General features: G+C 44.6%; 2 protein-coding genes across 7 annotated transcripts in view; both read right to left on the bottom strand.

Annotated features, from left to right (window-relative positions):
- Nucleotides 1-3,843, bottom strand: part of irf5 (interferon regulatory factor 5) — a 14,406-nt gene extending 10,563 nt beyond the window's left edge. Inside the window, exons 1-8 of one of the 2 annotated variants that reach the window (XM_013911179.1) lie at nt 3,641-3,843; nt 3,255-3,525; nt 2,300-2,486; nt 2,196-2,221; nt 2,094-2,121; nt 1,703-2,014; nt 966-1,355; nt 778-896 (exon numbers count right to left, since the gene is read on the bottom strand). In XM_013911179.1, coding sequence (XP_013766633.1) covers nt 778-896; nt 966-1,355; nt 1,703-2,014; nt 2,094-2,121; nt 2,196-2,221; nt 2,300-2,486; nt 3,255-3,428 — 1,236 coding nt within the window. In that variant the 5' untranslated portion in view covers nt 3,429-3,525; nt 3,641-3,843. The remainder of the gene's footprint in view (nt 1-777; nt 897-965; nt 1,356-1,702; nt 2,015-2,093; nt 2,122-2,195; nt 2,222-2,299; nt 2,487-3,254; nt 3,526-3,640) is intronic. The other variant, XM_005734218.1, reaches the window with a different exon arrangement.
- Nucleotides 3,844-4,838: 995 nt separating this feature from the next.
- On the bottom strand, nt 4,839-14,682 carry cdhr5-rs (cadherin-related family member 5, related sequence). Of its 5 annotated transcripts, XM_005734217.1 has the most exons (16): nt 14,541-14,682; nt 12,660-12,748; nt 11,958-12,166; nt 11,823-11,879; nt 11,648-11,740; nt 11,433-11,519; nt 11,241-11,351; nt 10,875-11,039; nt 10,559-10,649; nt 10,380-10,486; nt 9,820-10,020; nt 9,622-9,744; nt 8,242-8,320; nt 6,005-6,198; nt 5,560-5,580; nt 4,839-5,348 (listed from the first exon to the last, which is right to left on the bottom strand). In XM_005734217.1, exons 2-16 carry the CDS (start codon nt 12,730-12,732, stop codon nt 4,998-5,000), a joined length of 1,962 nt encoding a protein of 653 aa, XP_005734274.1. In that variant the 5' UTR covers nt 12,733-12,748; nt 14,541-14,682; the 3' UTR covers nt 4,839-4,997. The 5 variants fall into 5 exon arrangements, 4 of the variants coding, with proteins under 4 accessions (XP_005734274.1, XP_005734272.1, XP_005734273.1 ...); XM_005734215.1 differs by having other exon boundaries at nt 10,380-10,649; XM_005734216.1 differs by lacking the exon at nt 5,560-5,580 and having other exon boundaries at nt 10,380-10,649.
- Between the last annotated feature and the right edge of the window lie 80 nt (nt 14,683-14,762).

The following is a 14,762-nucleotide window of genomic DNA, read 5'->3' as shown; positions in this document are numbered from 1 at the left end:
TGATGCTGGTCTATAAAGCTCTGAATGGTTTAGGACTAAAATACATCAGTGACCTCCTGACCCAGTATGAACCTTCCAGATCCCTCAGGTCATCTGGATCCTGTTTTTTATCAGTTCCCAGTAAGAACCAGACATGGAGAAGCTACATTCAGCTTTTATGCTCCATATATCTGGAACAAACTCCCAGAAAGCCTCAGATCAGCTGAAACACTCAGTTTATTTAAATCCAGGTTGAAGACTCACCTATTCTCAGCTGCATTTGAATAAAGCACCAAATCCGCACTGTTTTACTTTTAAGCTCAAATTTCAAAACTTACATTTTAACTACTGGTTTTATCTACTATTCCTTTCTTTTTTTCTATTTTAAATCATGCTTTTTATTTGTTTTTGTTTTTTAATGTCTCTGTAAAGCACTTTGAATCACCTTGCTGTTGAATTGTGCTATACAAATAAACTTGCCTTGCCTTTTCATGAATTTCCAATGGGAGCTGACCCTGACTATTTCCTGGCATCTGCAGGACTGAGCTCTGACTCGGGTCATGTTGTTTAGTTAGGAGTTTGGAGACAGACAGGTTCTTCACAGCAACATCAGCCAATAGGAAGTACTGAGGCTGCTCAGGAGGAGGTAAGTGATGTAGTGAAGGTTAACTGGAGGTGGAGGGGTGGAGCTCATAAAGATTCTGGTTCTGACGTGTTCGGACCCAAGGCTTCTTCATTTTTTTGCACTTGTTATAAAACCGTTAGCACTGCCACTCAGTTTAAGCTCTGCCCCCTCACCTGCACCATGATAAGCTTCTTCTCTTTGGGTTTATTGTCGGGCCAGTCCTCCCCGAAGCAGAAGTAGATCTCGAAGGGCGGCGGATTCGGGGCTTCGCCTTTCTGGAACAAGATCAGCCCTGTGGACAGAAGCATGTCGGTTAGAACATATCAGGCAGCATGTCAACAATCCCGCACACCAAACTCACCTTGCAGGAAGTCATTGAGGCTGAAGACCTTGATCTTCTTCTCTCTCTCCATGGGGTTGGACGGGCCGTGTTCTGGCATGCCCGGTCCAGACCAGAACACCTTACACTGGCAAAGGCGGACGGCGTAGATGTCCTGCTCACAGATCTCCAGGATCAGGCCGCGGTCCATCACGTCCAGCAAGGCCTCGGTGTAAAATCGCTGTTTCTCGTTCTGCATCTCTGATGTTCCCGGGAACAGCACCTGCTGGAGGTTGACAGGTCCGAACAGGTCCACCTGCTCTGGGGTCGGTTCCAGGTGTCCGTAGTACAGCCGGCAGCCCTGAGGGTTACTGACGGTCAGAGAGCCCATTGTACGGCCCCGGTACTGGAACTTCAGGTCCAGATCTGTTACTATAGCAACACGAGATACAGGACCATTACTGTGCCAGTAGAGGGGGGACCATGAATTAGCAACAGTCACCACAGTAAAGCCACCAAAACAAATCGTTATAGGGACAAGGAATGACATCAGGGTATGAGATTTTGGTCATAAAGCACAGCCCTAATGTTCACCTGTGAATGCGCAGGTGAACCTCATGGGTCTGTGAAGGTAACCCTGAGCTCTGCTTTGTGGTGCTGTATTGTTAAAGTGTGACATCAGAGTTGGTTTGATGGTAAACTGTCTGAGCAGCGCCACGTGTGGTAGCGTTTTAGCCCTGAATCTGTGACAGGAAACTGCATTAGAGGTCAGGACTCACGTGGGACGCTGCTCAGCAGGTCGTACTTGCAGGGCTGGTGGTTCTGAGGCTCTGCCTGGTTCTCGACGCCCACCATGCCGCTGGCCTCCATTAGGTCCGGCTCTGGTTGCGCAGCGGCAGCGTTCAGATCCTGAAGTCCATTATGGAGGAAGTGTGCCTGACCCTGGAGATCAGAGGTCATGGTGATGTCAGGAAGCAGAGGCACTGGGATATGCGGCGGTCCAAATGTCCCGTTAGGGGGTAGGCTGAACTGGTTCATCTCTGAGGGAGCCGGGAAGGAGGCAAAGGGGGCGGAGTCACTCAGCCTGGGGTCTAAGGAGACATGGCATCATCACATTACATCAACAGCCACAGTGTTTCCATGGTGACACTGAGACGAAGGTGTACTTACTGATGGAGAGGTCCATCAGGTTCGGCATCTGAAAGGATCAAAGTGTTTCGGTCAGTCACGTGAGAACATGTCAGACTGTTTACATCATGTGATCATTCTCACCTCCTCGTCATCGTCCTCAGCGCCGTCTGAAACACAAAACGGGGATCATCACTTCCTGTCATCATTGCACATCAGAAGGTTACAGTCGTGCAGGTGAAGCTCACCTGTGCTCCCGGGGTGCTCGCACACTTCGTAGATCTTGAACGGCTGGACCGGCGTCTCTTTGGTGCCATCATACTTCAGCTGAAACTCGCGGCTTTTGTTCAGAGCACAGCGCAGATTTGCCTTCCACTTGGCAGGGTCGGGTTCATCTACTCCCTCCTGGTACTTCCCCGTCTCCAGAGCCCATGCCTAGGACACACAGATCAGGGCATAACTCACATCTGACAGATAGGACTCACCTGTGCTCAAGCTGAGGGATGTTTTGCCGTGCCAGCAGTTTCCCTTTGTTTCCAGTGTTTATCATAGGCAACGCTACTCAAAGTCAATAAACACTCAGACTGACACACAAAAGAGGAAGCAGTCAGCAGAGAAGGAGGAAGTGACATCATCACCTGTGTTCAAACTGAAGTTGTTCAAAAACTGTGAAACGAAACTCCGCTGGAAGGAGGAAGTCAAACGCCTACTTCCTCTTCACATGTGTCACTCAAGAACCCGCTTGTAGTTTTTACTTTGGTTTGTCTGTGTGTGTGTCCGTGTATGTGTGTGTCCTTGTATCTGTTTTTGTGTATGTTTGTGCACATGTGTGCATCTGTCCGTCTGCGTGTGTTTGTATTTGTGTACATGTTTAGACATCTTGTGAGGACAGAAAAAATGGTATGCTACTATACTTGTAGGGACTAACAATTACCTATGAGGACAAAATGTGTCACCATGTGGTATTAGTGACAGGGTTACAATTAGCTTACTTAGGATTAGGCTGTGGGTTAGGATTCAGCATTCATTTTTGATGGTTGGGGTTAGGGAAAGCATTATGAAATGAGACGAGGTCCTCACAAAGATATGAAAACGAGTGTGCGTTACTATTTTCTGTAAAAAAAAGTTTTTTGAAACTTGAAACATGATCACAGCAGATGCTATATCAGAGGTTAGAGGTCAGGTGTGAAGGGTTAACCTGACCTTGAAGATGGTGTTCTCCTCGTCTGACACGGGCGTGTGGCGCGTGGCGTGTTTCCAGGGGATCTGGAAGAGGCGGTGGTCCGCGCTGAGCCACTGCAGACCGGGGTACCTGCCGCTGTTCACCTGCGCCAGCAGCCAGGGCTTCAGGCGGACACGCCGGGGCTGGACGCTCATGCTGGGAGGACTGGGAGCGAGAGAGGATTCGCTCAGACCGCGGAAACGGTCCCTGAGCACGAGCCGCTTCTGACACTTCGGAGCTTTGAATTGATAACTGTAATAAGTGAATAATTGTCGAGGAATTGGTTTTTGATCGAACTGTTTCACTCCGCGCGGGTTCACGAGCACAGATACATGACTGCGTGTGCGCGCTGGGCGGATGGACTCACCTGGCCGGGTCCGGTCCTGGTTCAGAGTCTGCGCGCTGTGTTCCTCCTCTGCGGCGTGACGTCAGCAAACAAACAAAGAAAGGAACAAAAACAAACAAACAGAGGGCGGCGGAGCGCTGAAGGGCCGGAGAAAAGTCCCGAGACAAACTCGTCCTCAGTCCGATCACATGACGTCAAGTTAACTTGAAGGAAAACTGCTTCCGGTGGCAGATCAGCTCTCGACAAAATAAAGCTTCCGCAGAAGTTATTTAAAAAAACAGAAAGAGTCAAACTGATACACAGTTACTTAAATAGCCATCCCCGAGGAACCCTAACCATGCATCTGTTTGAGAGGAACCCGGACAGAACCACACCGCAACAAACAAACATCCTGACAGTTCTAAACGCTGAATCTTTTATTGTGAAGGTGTGTCAGGCGGCCTCCGGCGAGTTACGCCTCTCTTCAGGTAACTTTACGGACTTTGTTTTCTTTGGTAGTCTCCAGGATCCTCCCTTCCTCCTTCCGGAAACTTAAAACAAGCGTTTAGTTTTTGTTGACCTGTTTATCACAAACAATCAATATCCATTCAGAAAGAATTAATCAGAATAAAACAATAAAGAGCACAACAGAAATTTGACAGATACCAATGAAAAATATTAAATAAAATGTGTTTTATTATCAGACATTATCAGTGCAGGTAATCAATACTGATCCGTTTTATAAAATTTTCTTTATGTGTTTAATATGCTTTTTTCTGCAACACGATGATGTCACAAGGACTACCGGTCACGTGATCTCTCACTGGAAACATGATAACTGTTATAGTGTGAAGAAGAGCCAGGGAGAAGTGAGGAAGGTGAAGAGCTTTAGCTTCCACCTCGAGAGCTGCAGTAGGGGATGATGATTTTTTTTTTTACAACCAAAAAAAGAAGAAACTGATCAATAGTCCTGATTGATAAACATGAACACAAGACTGACTCCTCAGGTGACAGGTTAGGGTAAGGTAAAGGATGGATGGACAGACAAATGGATACCTGGATTGATGATGGCTGGATGGACGGACAGATGGCTGGGTTGATTTTACAAATGTGTCTGTAAAATCCTGATTTATTAAAGTCGAGATCTGATTATCAGAACAAAATTAATTAATCTTCTGGAAACAATAAAAAGACTGACATCATTAAAAGTTTGTTTTTATTTTTGAACTTTTTTTCTCCACAAAAACCCCCCAATAAGGCCGCCAGAAGAAAAAAAAGTGAATCACGAGTATGACTAAAGTACAGTTTGGATTCCTGCTCTCTAATTGGCTGAATATGTGACTCGTTTCTTTCTGGTTTCTGATTGGTAGGGTTTGGACACCAGTGGCATCTCCTCTGATCAATCAGTCTTCATGTTTTCGTCTCTCTGAGGCATCCCAGTGTTGACTGCTGGTATGTCTTCACCATGAATACTTGCGGGCTCAACTGGCAACCTCAGATCCTCCCAGGTGTGAGCTCCACCTTCATGTTTCTCTGCAACAGTAAACAGGTGTGATGATGATGATGGAGGAGGAAGAGGGGGTCTGGTCCTGCTCTCTCCAGGCTCGCTGAGCTGTGATGATGATGGAGGAGGAAGCAGAGATGGCCTCCTGGTGTAAACTCCTTGTCTGCCATGAAAACTGCCAGACTGACGAGTAAAAGCTCTGCTGCCGTGTGACGACTCGTCCACGAAGACAGGTGGGCTGCTCACCTGAGAATCACACAGCACAGGTCAGTCTCTCACCTGAGTCAGACTGCGCATAAAGTCCTGCTATAAACAGGACTAAAGAGGAACCAATGTGTTAAATAGTAAAATCATGACATCAATGAAAGCTGTGTTTGAGGACTTCAGGATCTACTGTTCACCACATGACACGAGTACTGAAACCACAGGAAGCGACATCACATTCAGAATAACTCACCATGTGAAACCACAGTAACCTCTGCAGAGAGATGACACACATGACTCAGTTTAATATCTGAGACACAACAGATTTTATCATCTGAACCTGTGAGCGGAACAAACCTCAGAAACAGCAGTCTGAATATGTGATGCTGCAGAAACGCTCTAGACAACAGTTTAACATCTCAGTCTGACTCATAGCTTCATGTTTCAGGCGGTTCAGCAGAATGAACACAGCATTTATTTCCTCATGAAATTTCAAACAAAAGACTATTCAAAGATTTCTAACCTGTGGTTTAATAAAACGGGTCAAAGAGGCAGCTGTCATAGGCTTCAACACCAACTCCATGAAAGGTGGATGGGTGGATGATGAATTACATCACATTAGACCCTCATGCTCTCTGTCCGGCTGGTGTGTGAAATTCAAACACCCCCTCAGGTGTGTTAAAGGTTTTACTTCGTACCACATTGGGATGTTTTCCGAAGGCGATGGCGGGGCGATCCTCAGGGTTCTGCACGCGTCTCCTATGGACGGTCCAAAGTAGCAGAAACAGAATCGCAGAGAGCAGCACGATGAGGATAAGCACAGCGATTCCTCCTGCCAGCGTGCTGTCCACGTCTCCAAACAACTGTTGCTCCTTGAACGCACCACTTGGCACTGAAACACAGAAGTTATTTCAGTAAAAGCATCATGGGAGCTGTGAATGTGTGTGTGTGTTTATCTAATAAAGGAAACAGATCAATGTCCTTCCTACTCATCAAAGAATTAGTGATCAGTTACCTTTGACCGCTTGCATTCAGTCCCCTCTTGTAAGTAAGTAAGTAAAATTTTATTTATATAGCACATTTCTAGATAAAAGATCACAAAGTGCTTCACAAGGTATAAGACAAAAACAGACAAAAGTTAACAAAATGCAATTCTAAAAAGATGTGTTTTTAGTTGTTTTTTAAAAGTGAGTCCGCAGATCTTAAGTTCTGAGGAAGAGAGTTCCACAGTCTGGCGGCCACAGTGGCAAAAGCTCTGTCTCCCTTGGTTTTCAGCCTTGTATGCTGAATAACAAGTAGGCCCTGATCACAAGACCTCAGGGACCTACTAGGGACATAGGGCTGTAAAAGTTCAATGATGTAGGCTGGTGCTTGTCCTTGAAGAGCTTTAAATGTCAGAACCAGTATCTTAAAATGGACTCTGAATTCAACGGGGAGCCAGTGCAGCTGTATAAGCAACGGTGTTACATGAGAGTACTTAGATGTTTTTGTCAGAAGCCTTGCTGCAGCATTTTGGACAATCTGCAGACTGCAGTTTTTGTTTAGACATGTAAACAGTGAATTACAGTAGTTCAATCATGGTGAAATGAATGCATGAATAACAATCTCCAGTTCAGTATGAGATACTAAAGGGCTCAATTTAGAAATGCTTCTTAAATGATAGAAGCAGGACTGAACCAGAGATTTGACGTGAACATCCAGAGTAAGAGCAGAATCAAAGGTTACCCCGAGGTTCCTGATAGACGATTTCACAAATGTTGAAAGAGGACCAAGAGCATTCATTATGTTAGGTACATGTCTGTCTGGAGCACATACAAGGACTTCGGTCTTTTCTTCATTAAGTTGGAGGAAGTTGTCAGCCATCCAACCTTTGATGGATTCTAAGCACACATTTAGAATCTGCAGCTTAGAAACATCTTCTGGTTTAAAAGAAATATATAGCTGGATGTCATCTGCATAGCAGTGGTAGCGAATGTCCTCAGAGGGGCTCAAAATATGCCGGAGAGGAAGTAGATATATTAAAAACAATAAGGGCCCCAGCACAGAACGTTGTGGCACACCATAGGACAGGGACGTGGAAGATGACCTGTACTTAGAGACCGCCACAGAAAAGTATCGTTCATAGAGATACGAGGAGAACTACTCTAAGGCAGACCCAGATACACCAACCCAGTGTTTCAGCCTTTCAAGAAAAATGTAATGGTCAACGGTGTCAAAGGCTGACGTGAGGTCCAACATTAGGAGTACAGAACATTTTTCTGCATCGTTTTGCATCAGAATGTCACTGGAAACTCTAAGAAGGGCTGTCTCAGTAGAATGAGCTCCACGAAAGCCAGACTGAAATTTGTCTAAAACTGCTGTAAGCTGCTTAGCCACAACCTTCTCTAATATCTGAGCAATTAACAGTATTTTTGAGATTGGTCTGTAATTGCTAGTGAGAGATGGGTCCAGCTTGGGGTTTTTTAACAGGGGGTGTATAGCAGCAGTTTTAAAATAAGCATGGACTTTACCAGACCCCAGTGAGGTGTTAACTATGGTGAGCACACAGGGACCAATAGAGTGGAAGACATTTTTGAAATACGATGCGGGTAAAATGTCGAGTGAACAGGAGGATGCTTTCATTGCATTAACTATTTTTACCAGCTCTGATAGTGAGACGGGTAAAAAGCTTTCTAAAACGACAGGTCGAGATGGCGTAGGAACTGACAATGCAGATGCTGGTGGGGACAATTTTTTCCTTACATTACTTATTTTTTCTAGAAAGAAAGAAATGTTTCACAGTCTTCATTAGAAGGAATAATGGCAGCAGGTGGAGCAGGAGTAACAATATCAGTAATAGTGTCAAATAACACCTTGTGTAATGTCACAGCTTCATGTTTGTAATATGTGTGTTTGTATGTTCATTTTAACGCATGTTCTCAGGTTTCATGCTCACCTGCTTGGCCTCTCTGCAGGACTTCGATGTCCACTGAAGCTGACACTTCTTCTCCCGACTCTTCATCTCTGGCGATGACCTGCAGAGCGGACATTAGAGCAGTGTTCACGGGTCAGCCTTAAGGTTAAAACCAAAAATCATCCAAAGTAATGATTAAAAACTGTTGTGTTTGTTTGATTTTTCTAGACCAACATTAAAGTGTTCAAAGAGCTGAAGGGGATTCACACTGTGAAGCTTTTAGTCCTGATCTTCAGTCTCTCCTCCTGCTGATTCTGGTGTTTGGATCACTTCCACCTGAAAGATGTCTCACTGCAGCCCGAGGCCTTGTTATTTCACAGAGATGTTTTCTTACAAATCCAAATAGATTTATTTTTAGCATTCTTTGACTACAGGGGGACTTTTCTTTCTTCAGCTTAGTTTGTTTCTGTAGAATCACACTAAAACTGAAAAATTGTACTGCAGTGAAAAAAAAACTACTTTGCTGTCTTCCTATTGTGTCCTCATCGGTTGAGGCTCTGCTTTTTAACCACCTGTCACTGCCATCACACAGGGGTTTTGCACCCTTTTTTTAAACATCTGCAACTCCCGTAACCCCCAAACCATTTGCTCAGTTGAAAGAATTCCAATGGTTCCTGAAAGCAGTGAGTCTGTGCTTTTCACTGATATTTTCAGCATCTTCTTCCTGTCATATGGTGCCGTTTGTCTCTCAACATGAACTTCACTGATATCACTTTAGCAGATAGCAGATGTTCCTCCATCTTTCTGTGCTCATAAGTTTATATTAGCGTAACTACCTCTCTGCAGTTAACCATCAGCTACACTTTCACTGATGTTCCAAACATGGCTGTTAGTTTCATGCTTACTCCATATTTGAGGCACAGCTGTTTTATTTCAATCGGAACATGATGTATCATCGTGAGATATAAACTATCTAATTTCCTGATGTTAAACATTATTCTACCAAGCACACTGATCATTTTATTGGAGGTGAAGGAAACTGGACCTGGTAATGGTCACTGTCCTCCTGCAGACACTGATACACACAGAGAAACCATCCAGGATAGATCCACCCTTTAAAATAATTTCAGGTTCAGCTAATTCAAACCACATCCAACCAACCTGGGATTAAAGTTAACAAACTGAAAATCACCTGATTCCCATGTGAAGGTCAGGCCCATCAAGCCTCTACCCCTCATTATTGCTTATTCAGACTTCTGATATTATTTTAAGGTGGAAAAATTCCACCTATAAGACCATGGATCCACTTTCCCAATGAGACATTGAGTTGGTGCTAGCAGCGGCAGCTAATCGTGATACTGGTGGTGACAGTATACTGGTGGTGTTTAACAGGTGAGTTGGTTTGATCTATGTCTAACTCACCTGTAGGATTTGTCTGTCAAAGGCGCGTAGTTGGTTTGTCTTGGCGATCAGAACCCCCTCCTTTGTGACTTGATACAATTCGGATGGAGGATGGAGCAAATAGTGGATATTTGGGTTCCTGCCCTGTGATTTGACAGTAGAGATGACTCACTGATATGATGATGTAAGTAACACAGGTAGTGTAGCATGTGTTCTTACATCAGGGAAGTCACGGTCTGACACCTGGACCTGTAACACCTGGTTCCCATAGGTTGTGACGATGGAGGCAGGGCTAGAGCTCTGGATGATGAAACCTTTGTAAGTGGTTCTGTTGAAGGCCGGAGGAAATGCGTTCTCATAGAGAACTCTGACCAGAACTGATGCCACACTGTACTTCAACCTGTCATCCACCTGGCATACCTGTACAGGTGAGAGGGAAAGTAGATGTCTCACAGTTTTCAATTCAATTCAATTAAATTTTATTAATACAGCCCCAAATCACAATATCAGTCACCTCAAGGCACTTTATATTGTAAGGTAGACCCTACACTAATGCATAGAGAGAAAAACCCAACAATCATATGATAAGTGCTATGAGTTTGGCAACAGTGGGAAGGAAAAACTTCCTTTTAACAGGAAGAAACCTCCGGCAGAACCCGGCTCAGGGAGGGGCAGCCATCAGCAGTGACAGGTAGGGGTGAGAGAAGGAAGACAGTATAAAAGACATACTGTGGCCAATTGCTGTGAATGAAGCAGAAAACAGGAAGGTATGTCGTTACCATGATTGTGAGCATGTAGTTTGTTGTCAGTCGTTGATCATCTGCTGCTCTGGTTAACCTGATCTCACCTGTTGTGTTGTTGATCGTGAACCTGCCCTGATCATCACCTGTGGGTGAAGCAAACACACCTGTACACACGTTTGTACATGAGTCTAATGGTGAGTGTGAGTGAGTCTGACCTGAGAGGATGGTGTAGGTGAGAGGAGCATTGATCCCTTTGTCTCCATCCTCTGCTGTGATTGGGCCAGGAGAAAAGTCCAGACCCACGTCCTGAAACAAAAAATAAATAAATAAATACCTGCAGGTATGTGGACAGGTATAAAACTTGTTCCCTAAATGCTGGGACGCTAAAATCTAAATGACTTGAAAATATTGTGATACTGAAAAACATCTCCAGAAACATTGGGCTGTTTTTATTGACATTTTATGGTCTGGTAATGTTTTCAGAAGCCAGTTTGTAAATAATTGCATCCACCTGGTTCCTCGGGTATTTACCTGGTGTTTCTGTGTGATGTTGGTTGTGTAGGTGGGATTCATGCAGACAGGCACACCTGGAGACACAGGTGTGCAGGGCAAGAAGTGAGGATACTGGTCATCACCATCCTCGATGTTGATGTTGAGAACAGCAGATGTGTTGAACTTGTCCACAGTGTTTGATTCCTGTCAGGTATGTAGAGGTGTGACATTATTTTCACTTTTCTGTGATAATTTGACGATCAGATATCACAGGGTTTGTTTTTTTTGTTGAATAGTCTTGCATTCCTGCTGGTTAGAGTGTAATGTCTTGTGATGACTTTGCAGTAAAATAAAACCTCTGACCTCACCCTGATTACCTGGATGTATCACCTGTCTAAATGTTACCTGGGCCCACATGATGAGCTGCAGGTGAGTTCTCGTCTCATAGTCCAGAGGTTTGTTCAGAACTACCTTTCCAGTATTGGGCAGGTCGATCCTGAAGAACTCGGCATCTTGCTGCAGGCAGACAGATGACAGGTGAGATAATAAAGAGCTGCAGCTCATGGTCAAGCAGCAATTGGTGGGCGTTATTCTTACTGATGACGGGTCGATGATGTAGCTGATCATGTCCCCATCTGCATCAACAGCCTTCACAGTGAAAACCACCGAGTTCACTGCTGTCAGCTACACACAAAACAATGAAAAATCCTGTTTACACAGGTGAGGAAACACCTGAGGCACCTGTTAAAACGATGTACATGTGATGGATGCTCATTGGCTGGTTAAGATGAAGGTAATTTTTCTGGTTGTACCTCACTGATGGTGAACGGCTGAATTGTCTCCAACAGGAAGTTTGGTTTGTTGTCATTTTCATTCAGAATCTCCACCAAAATCCTGTAGTTACCCTGAAACAGGTGCAGACTCACCTGAGCGACTCTGAGTCATCAAATGTATTTACCGCTCAGCACAGGACCTCAGATGACTTACCTGTATGATGTCATTTTCATAGCAAATTAGCTCTGCAATGAGCACTGATCCCTCCACCTGTCAGACAGAGATCCAGCATGAGGTGAGACATTTTAAGATGTATTTCTGCTGCAGGTGAGAGGTGTTCAGGTGTACCTCTCGGTCGAGGACTCTGAACACTGAGGAGTTGAGTCTGATGGTCCGGCCCTCTAAGTAGAACCAGTTGGCGTTGCGTCCCGACAGACACAGGCGGATGGTGTTAGCTCGTGGACCTGCAGTGATGTTGATGCTGGAGATGAATTCACCTGTTGGACTATTCTCTCTGACTGAGGTGAAGATGTCGGAGCCCTCCCGACATAGGCTCGCTGAGGATGAAGCAGAGGATATCTGATGTGTCCGTGGCAGTGAGGACGATCAATAACTGATTATGGTTTCATTGATCCGGTTCTGTTGTTATCTAAAGACATATTTAAAGACAAACTTCTCAGGAGTGTCTGAAAGTAGAGAGTTACTTTTTTAGTCCTGATTAGGACTTCAGGATCTTTTTATCACATCACCTTAAACCAACCTTAGATTACTAGCCACATTTAACCAAATCATGCTGCACCGTATTTACCTCACATTCCCATTATTTTACAGTTGCCAGTTACCCAATCGAGCACGTCTTAGGACTTGGAAGGAAGCCAGGATATCCGACAGAGCCTACACAGGCATAGATCATGCTCAAAAAACCCTAATCCAACATTGAGATTCAAACCGGGAACCTTCTTAGTAACCGCTGCACCACCGTGGACAAAAAGGCACTGACGACGGCAAAGTGCCTGATATCAGAGAAAAGCCGTTTTTGAATTGTCTTACCTATAACAACATTATAAGAAAGTCTGAGAGCCACCTGCCACAGCAGCAGCCTGCAGGACCTCAACATCTTCATCTTTGACCTCCTCCACCTGGTAACACAAAGTCAGTGAGCAGTATAGGTAAAGAGCATCAACAAAGTCAACCAACCAACAATCAACACAACCAGCCAAGTTTCTCAGGTAGGGCTAGAGCCTATCCCAGCTGTCTGAGGGTACACCCAGGGGACTGTGGGAGGAAGTCAGAGTACATGCAAACTCCACACAGAAAGGCCCCAGTTGGTCAAATTGAACTTAGGAACTTCTTGCTGTCAGGCAACAATAGTGGAATTGGAATCAGTGGAATATGTAAAAAAAAAAAACTATATATCTTGAAATATATTTGATATATGAAGTTATGACTGAGATGAAATGACCTTAGTCTCTACACCATCGTCTAACTGCTGTGGATTTCTCTCTAATATTGTTGTTCATCACCTTATAGTATAAAACATCTGGCTCAGCTCCGTTGAGGTGATTTGTTAGCCTGTTTGTGTGAGTTCTCAGATTCATTTCACTTGTTTCATAATCACTGTGTGAACGTAACATCTGAGCAGATTTTATCTATGAACTGGAAATACGAACTCAGAGGTCACAGTGTAGTCTGCTGTGTTCACATGTGACAAAAAGGTCCTGAGGTGGAACTCTGCAGTGGTCAAACAGAGCTGACCTCAGAGCGGTGAACAAACAAGACGTGACCAAACTGAAAATATGAGCCCTGAGCTCTGCCGCGGTCCACTAAAATGTCACATGATCATATTTTTTATGACCTTCAGCTGCAGCTGTGGAGTCAAAACTGGATGAAACTCAAGCTGTGGTATTTTTTTTTAAATTCGGATCAGCGAGAGGAGGATCAGAGGCTGACACCGCTGCTCATATGTCTTTATCAGGTCATCACGACTTTATACGTGTTCAGCTGAAAATCATCACTGCACCTTATCCAGGTTTTATTTTGAAAGGCTCTGCTGTGTTCTCTCCATCTACATCAGGGATGCTCCTGCAGCCTCGAGGAAAAAACAGACTGATGATGAAGGCCTATGATTGAAACGTCCTCCTCGAAGGTTTCCTGCCCTGCTGGTGAACAGTTTCCTGCATTGGTCTCCTCAACCACGAGCTCAGCTTCCTTCTCTTCAGTCCCTGTGTGCTCAAACATAAACCTCACACCTCAGTTTGATTCAAGGTCCCATCACAGGCTGAAAAATCTTGATCAAACTTGATGGAACAAAGTGTTTAATGTTCGCCATACAGGCACACACTCACGCACACTCACACACGCACAATCATAGTACACCACAGTAATTAAGTAACAGATAAAGTGACAGAAAAGTTCCTGTCTTTTTGCAATCTGCTATAGAAATGTCTTTTTTTTTATCATGATGGGTTCCCAGCTTAAAAGAAAAGAAAGAACAAACATTTTCTGTAAATGAAAAAAAACTTCCTGTTACAGGGCAGTGCTATCGAAACCTGGAGCAACATTTCTTTGTCATTTAGAGAAACTGAAATGTGCCGCCGGAGTTGTACTTCTTTATCTTATATTCAGATGACTCAGGGATTAAATGTGCAGTTAAACATCTTTACGCTGACAGGAAGGCCAGTTTCACCGGTCTGACCGCCCCCGTACGAGGCCCAGGATGTGAAAGAGTTTAACATCCCTGATCGAAAGTGTAAGAGAACAGAGGAATAAAATGACACAAATCACAAGGAGTAAAACAACACAGCGACAGACACACACGACCAGAGTTTTTACAGCCGTTGGTTCAGATCGCTGCGTGTTGGCCTGTGTTAGCCCTTCACCTGCCACTTCACTTTTTCCTCTTACCAACTCTTCATCCTCACACAGACTCACCTTGCTCTCTTCTGCTGGCCTACAGTCGGCCGATGTCTCTTGACCTTGCTGCTGATTTCATCCTCATGTCATCACACATTCATGTTTTTGTGTTTCAGCCTTGATCTGTTGTTCTGCTTTGTCCCCAGAGAACAGAGCGCCTTGTCACTGTGTGTGTGTGTGTGTGTGTGTGTGTGTGTGTGTGTGTGTGTGTGTGTGTGTGTGTGTGTGTGTGTGTGTGTG

The sequence above is a fragment of the Pundamilia nyererei genome, unplaced genomic scaffold (genome assembly GCF_000239375.1).
Source record: "Pundamilia nyererei isolate P.nyererei 1_Seehausen unplaced genomic scaffold, PunNye1.0 scaffold00057, whole genome shotgun sequence".
NCBI lineage: Eukaryota > Metazoa > Chordata > Actinopteri > Cichliformes > Cichlidae > Pundamilia > Pundamilia nyererei.
This window is presented reverse-complemented; position numbering and strand designations above follow the sequence as displayed.

Coding starts and splice junctions, on each gene's coding strand:
- cdhr5-rs (XM_005734215.1), bottom strand. CDS start 12,732: ATGAAGATGTTGAGGTCCTGCAGGCTGCTGCTGTGGCAGGTGGCTCTC. Junction 8,321..9,621: donor TTGACAGACAAATCCTACAG/GTGAGTTAGACA, acceptor TCCGCTCTGCAG/GTCATCGCCAGAGATGAAGA. Junction 5,349..5,559: donor GGTTACTGTGGTTTCACATG/GTGAGTTATTCT, acceptor TGTGATTCTCAG/GTGAGCAGCCCACCTGTCTT.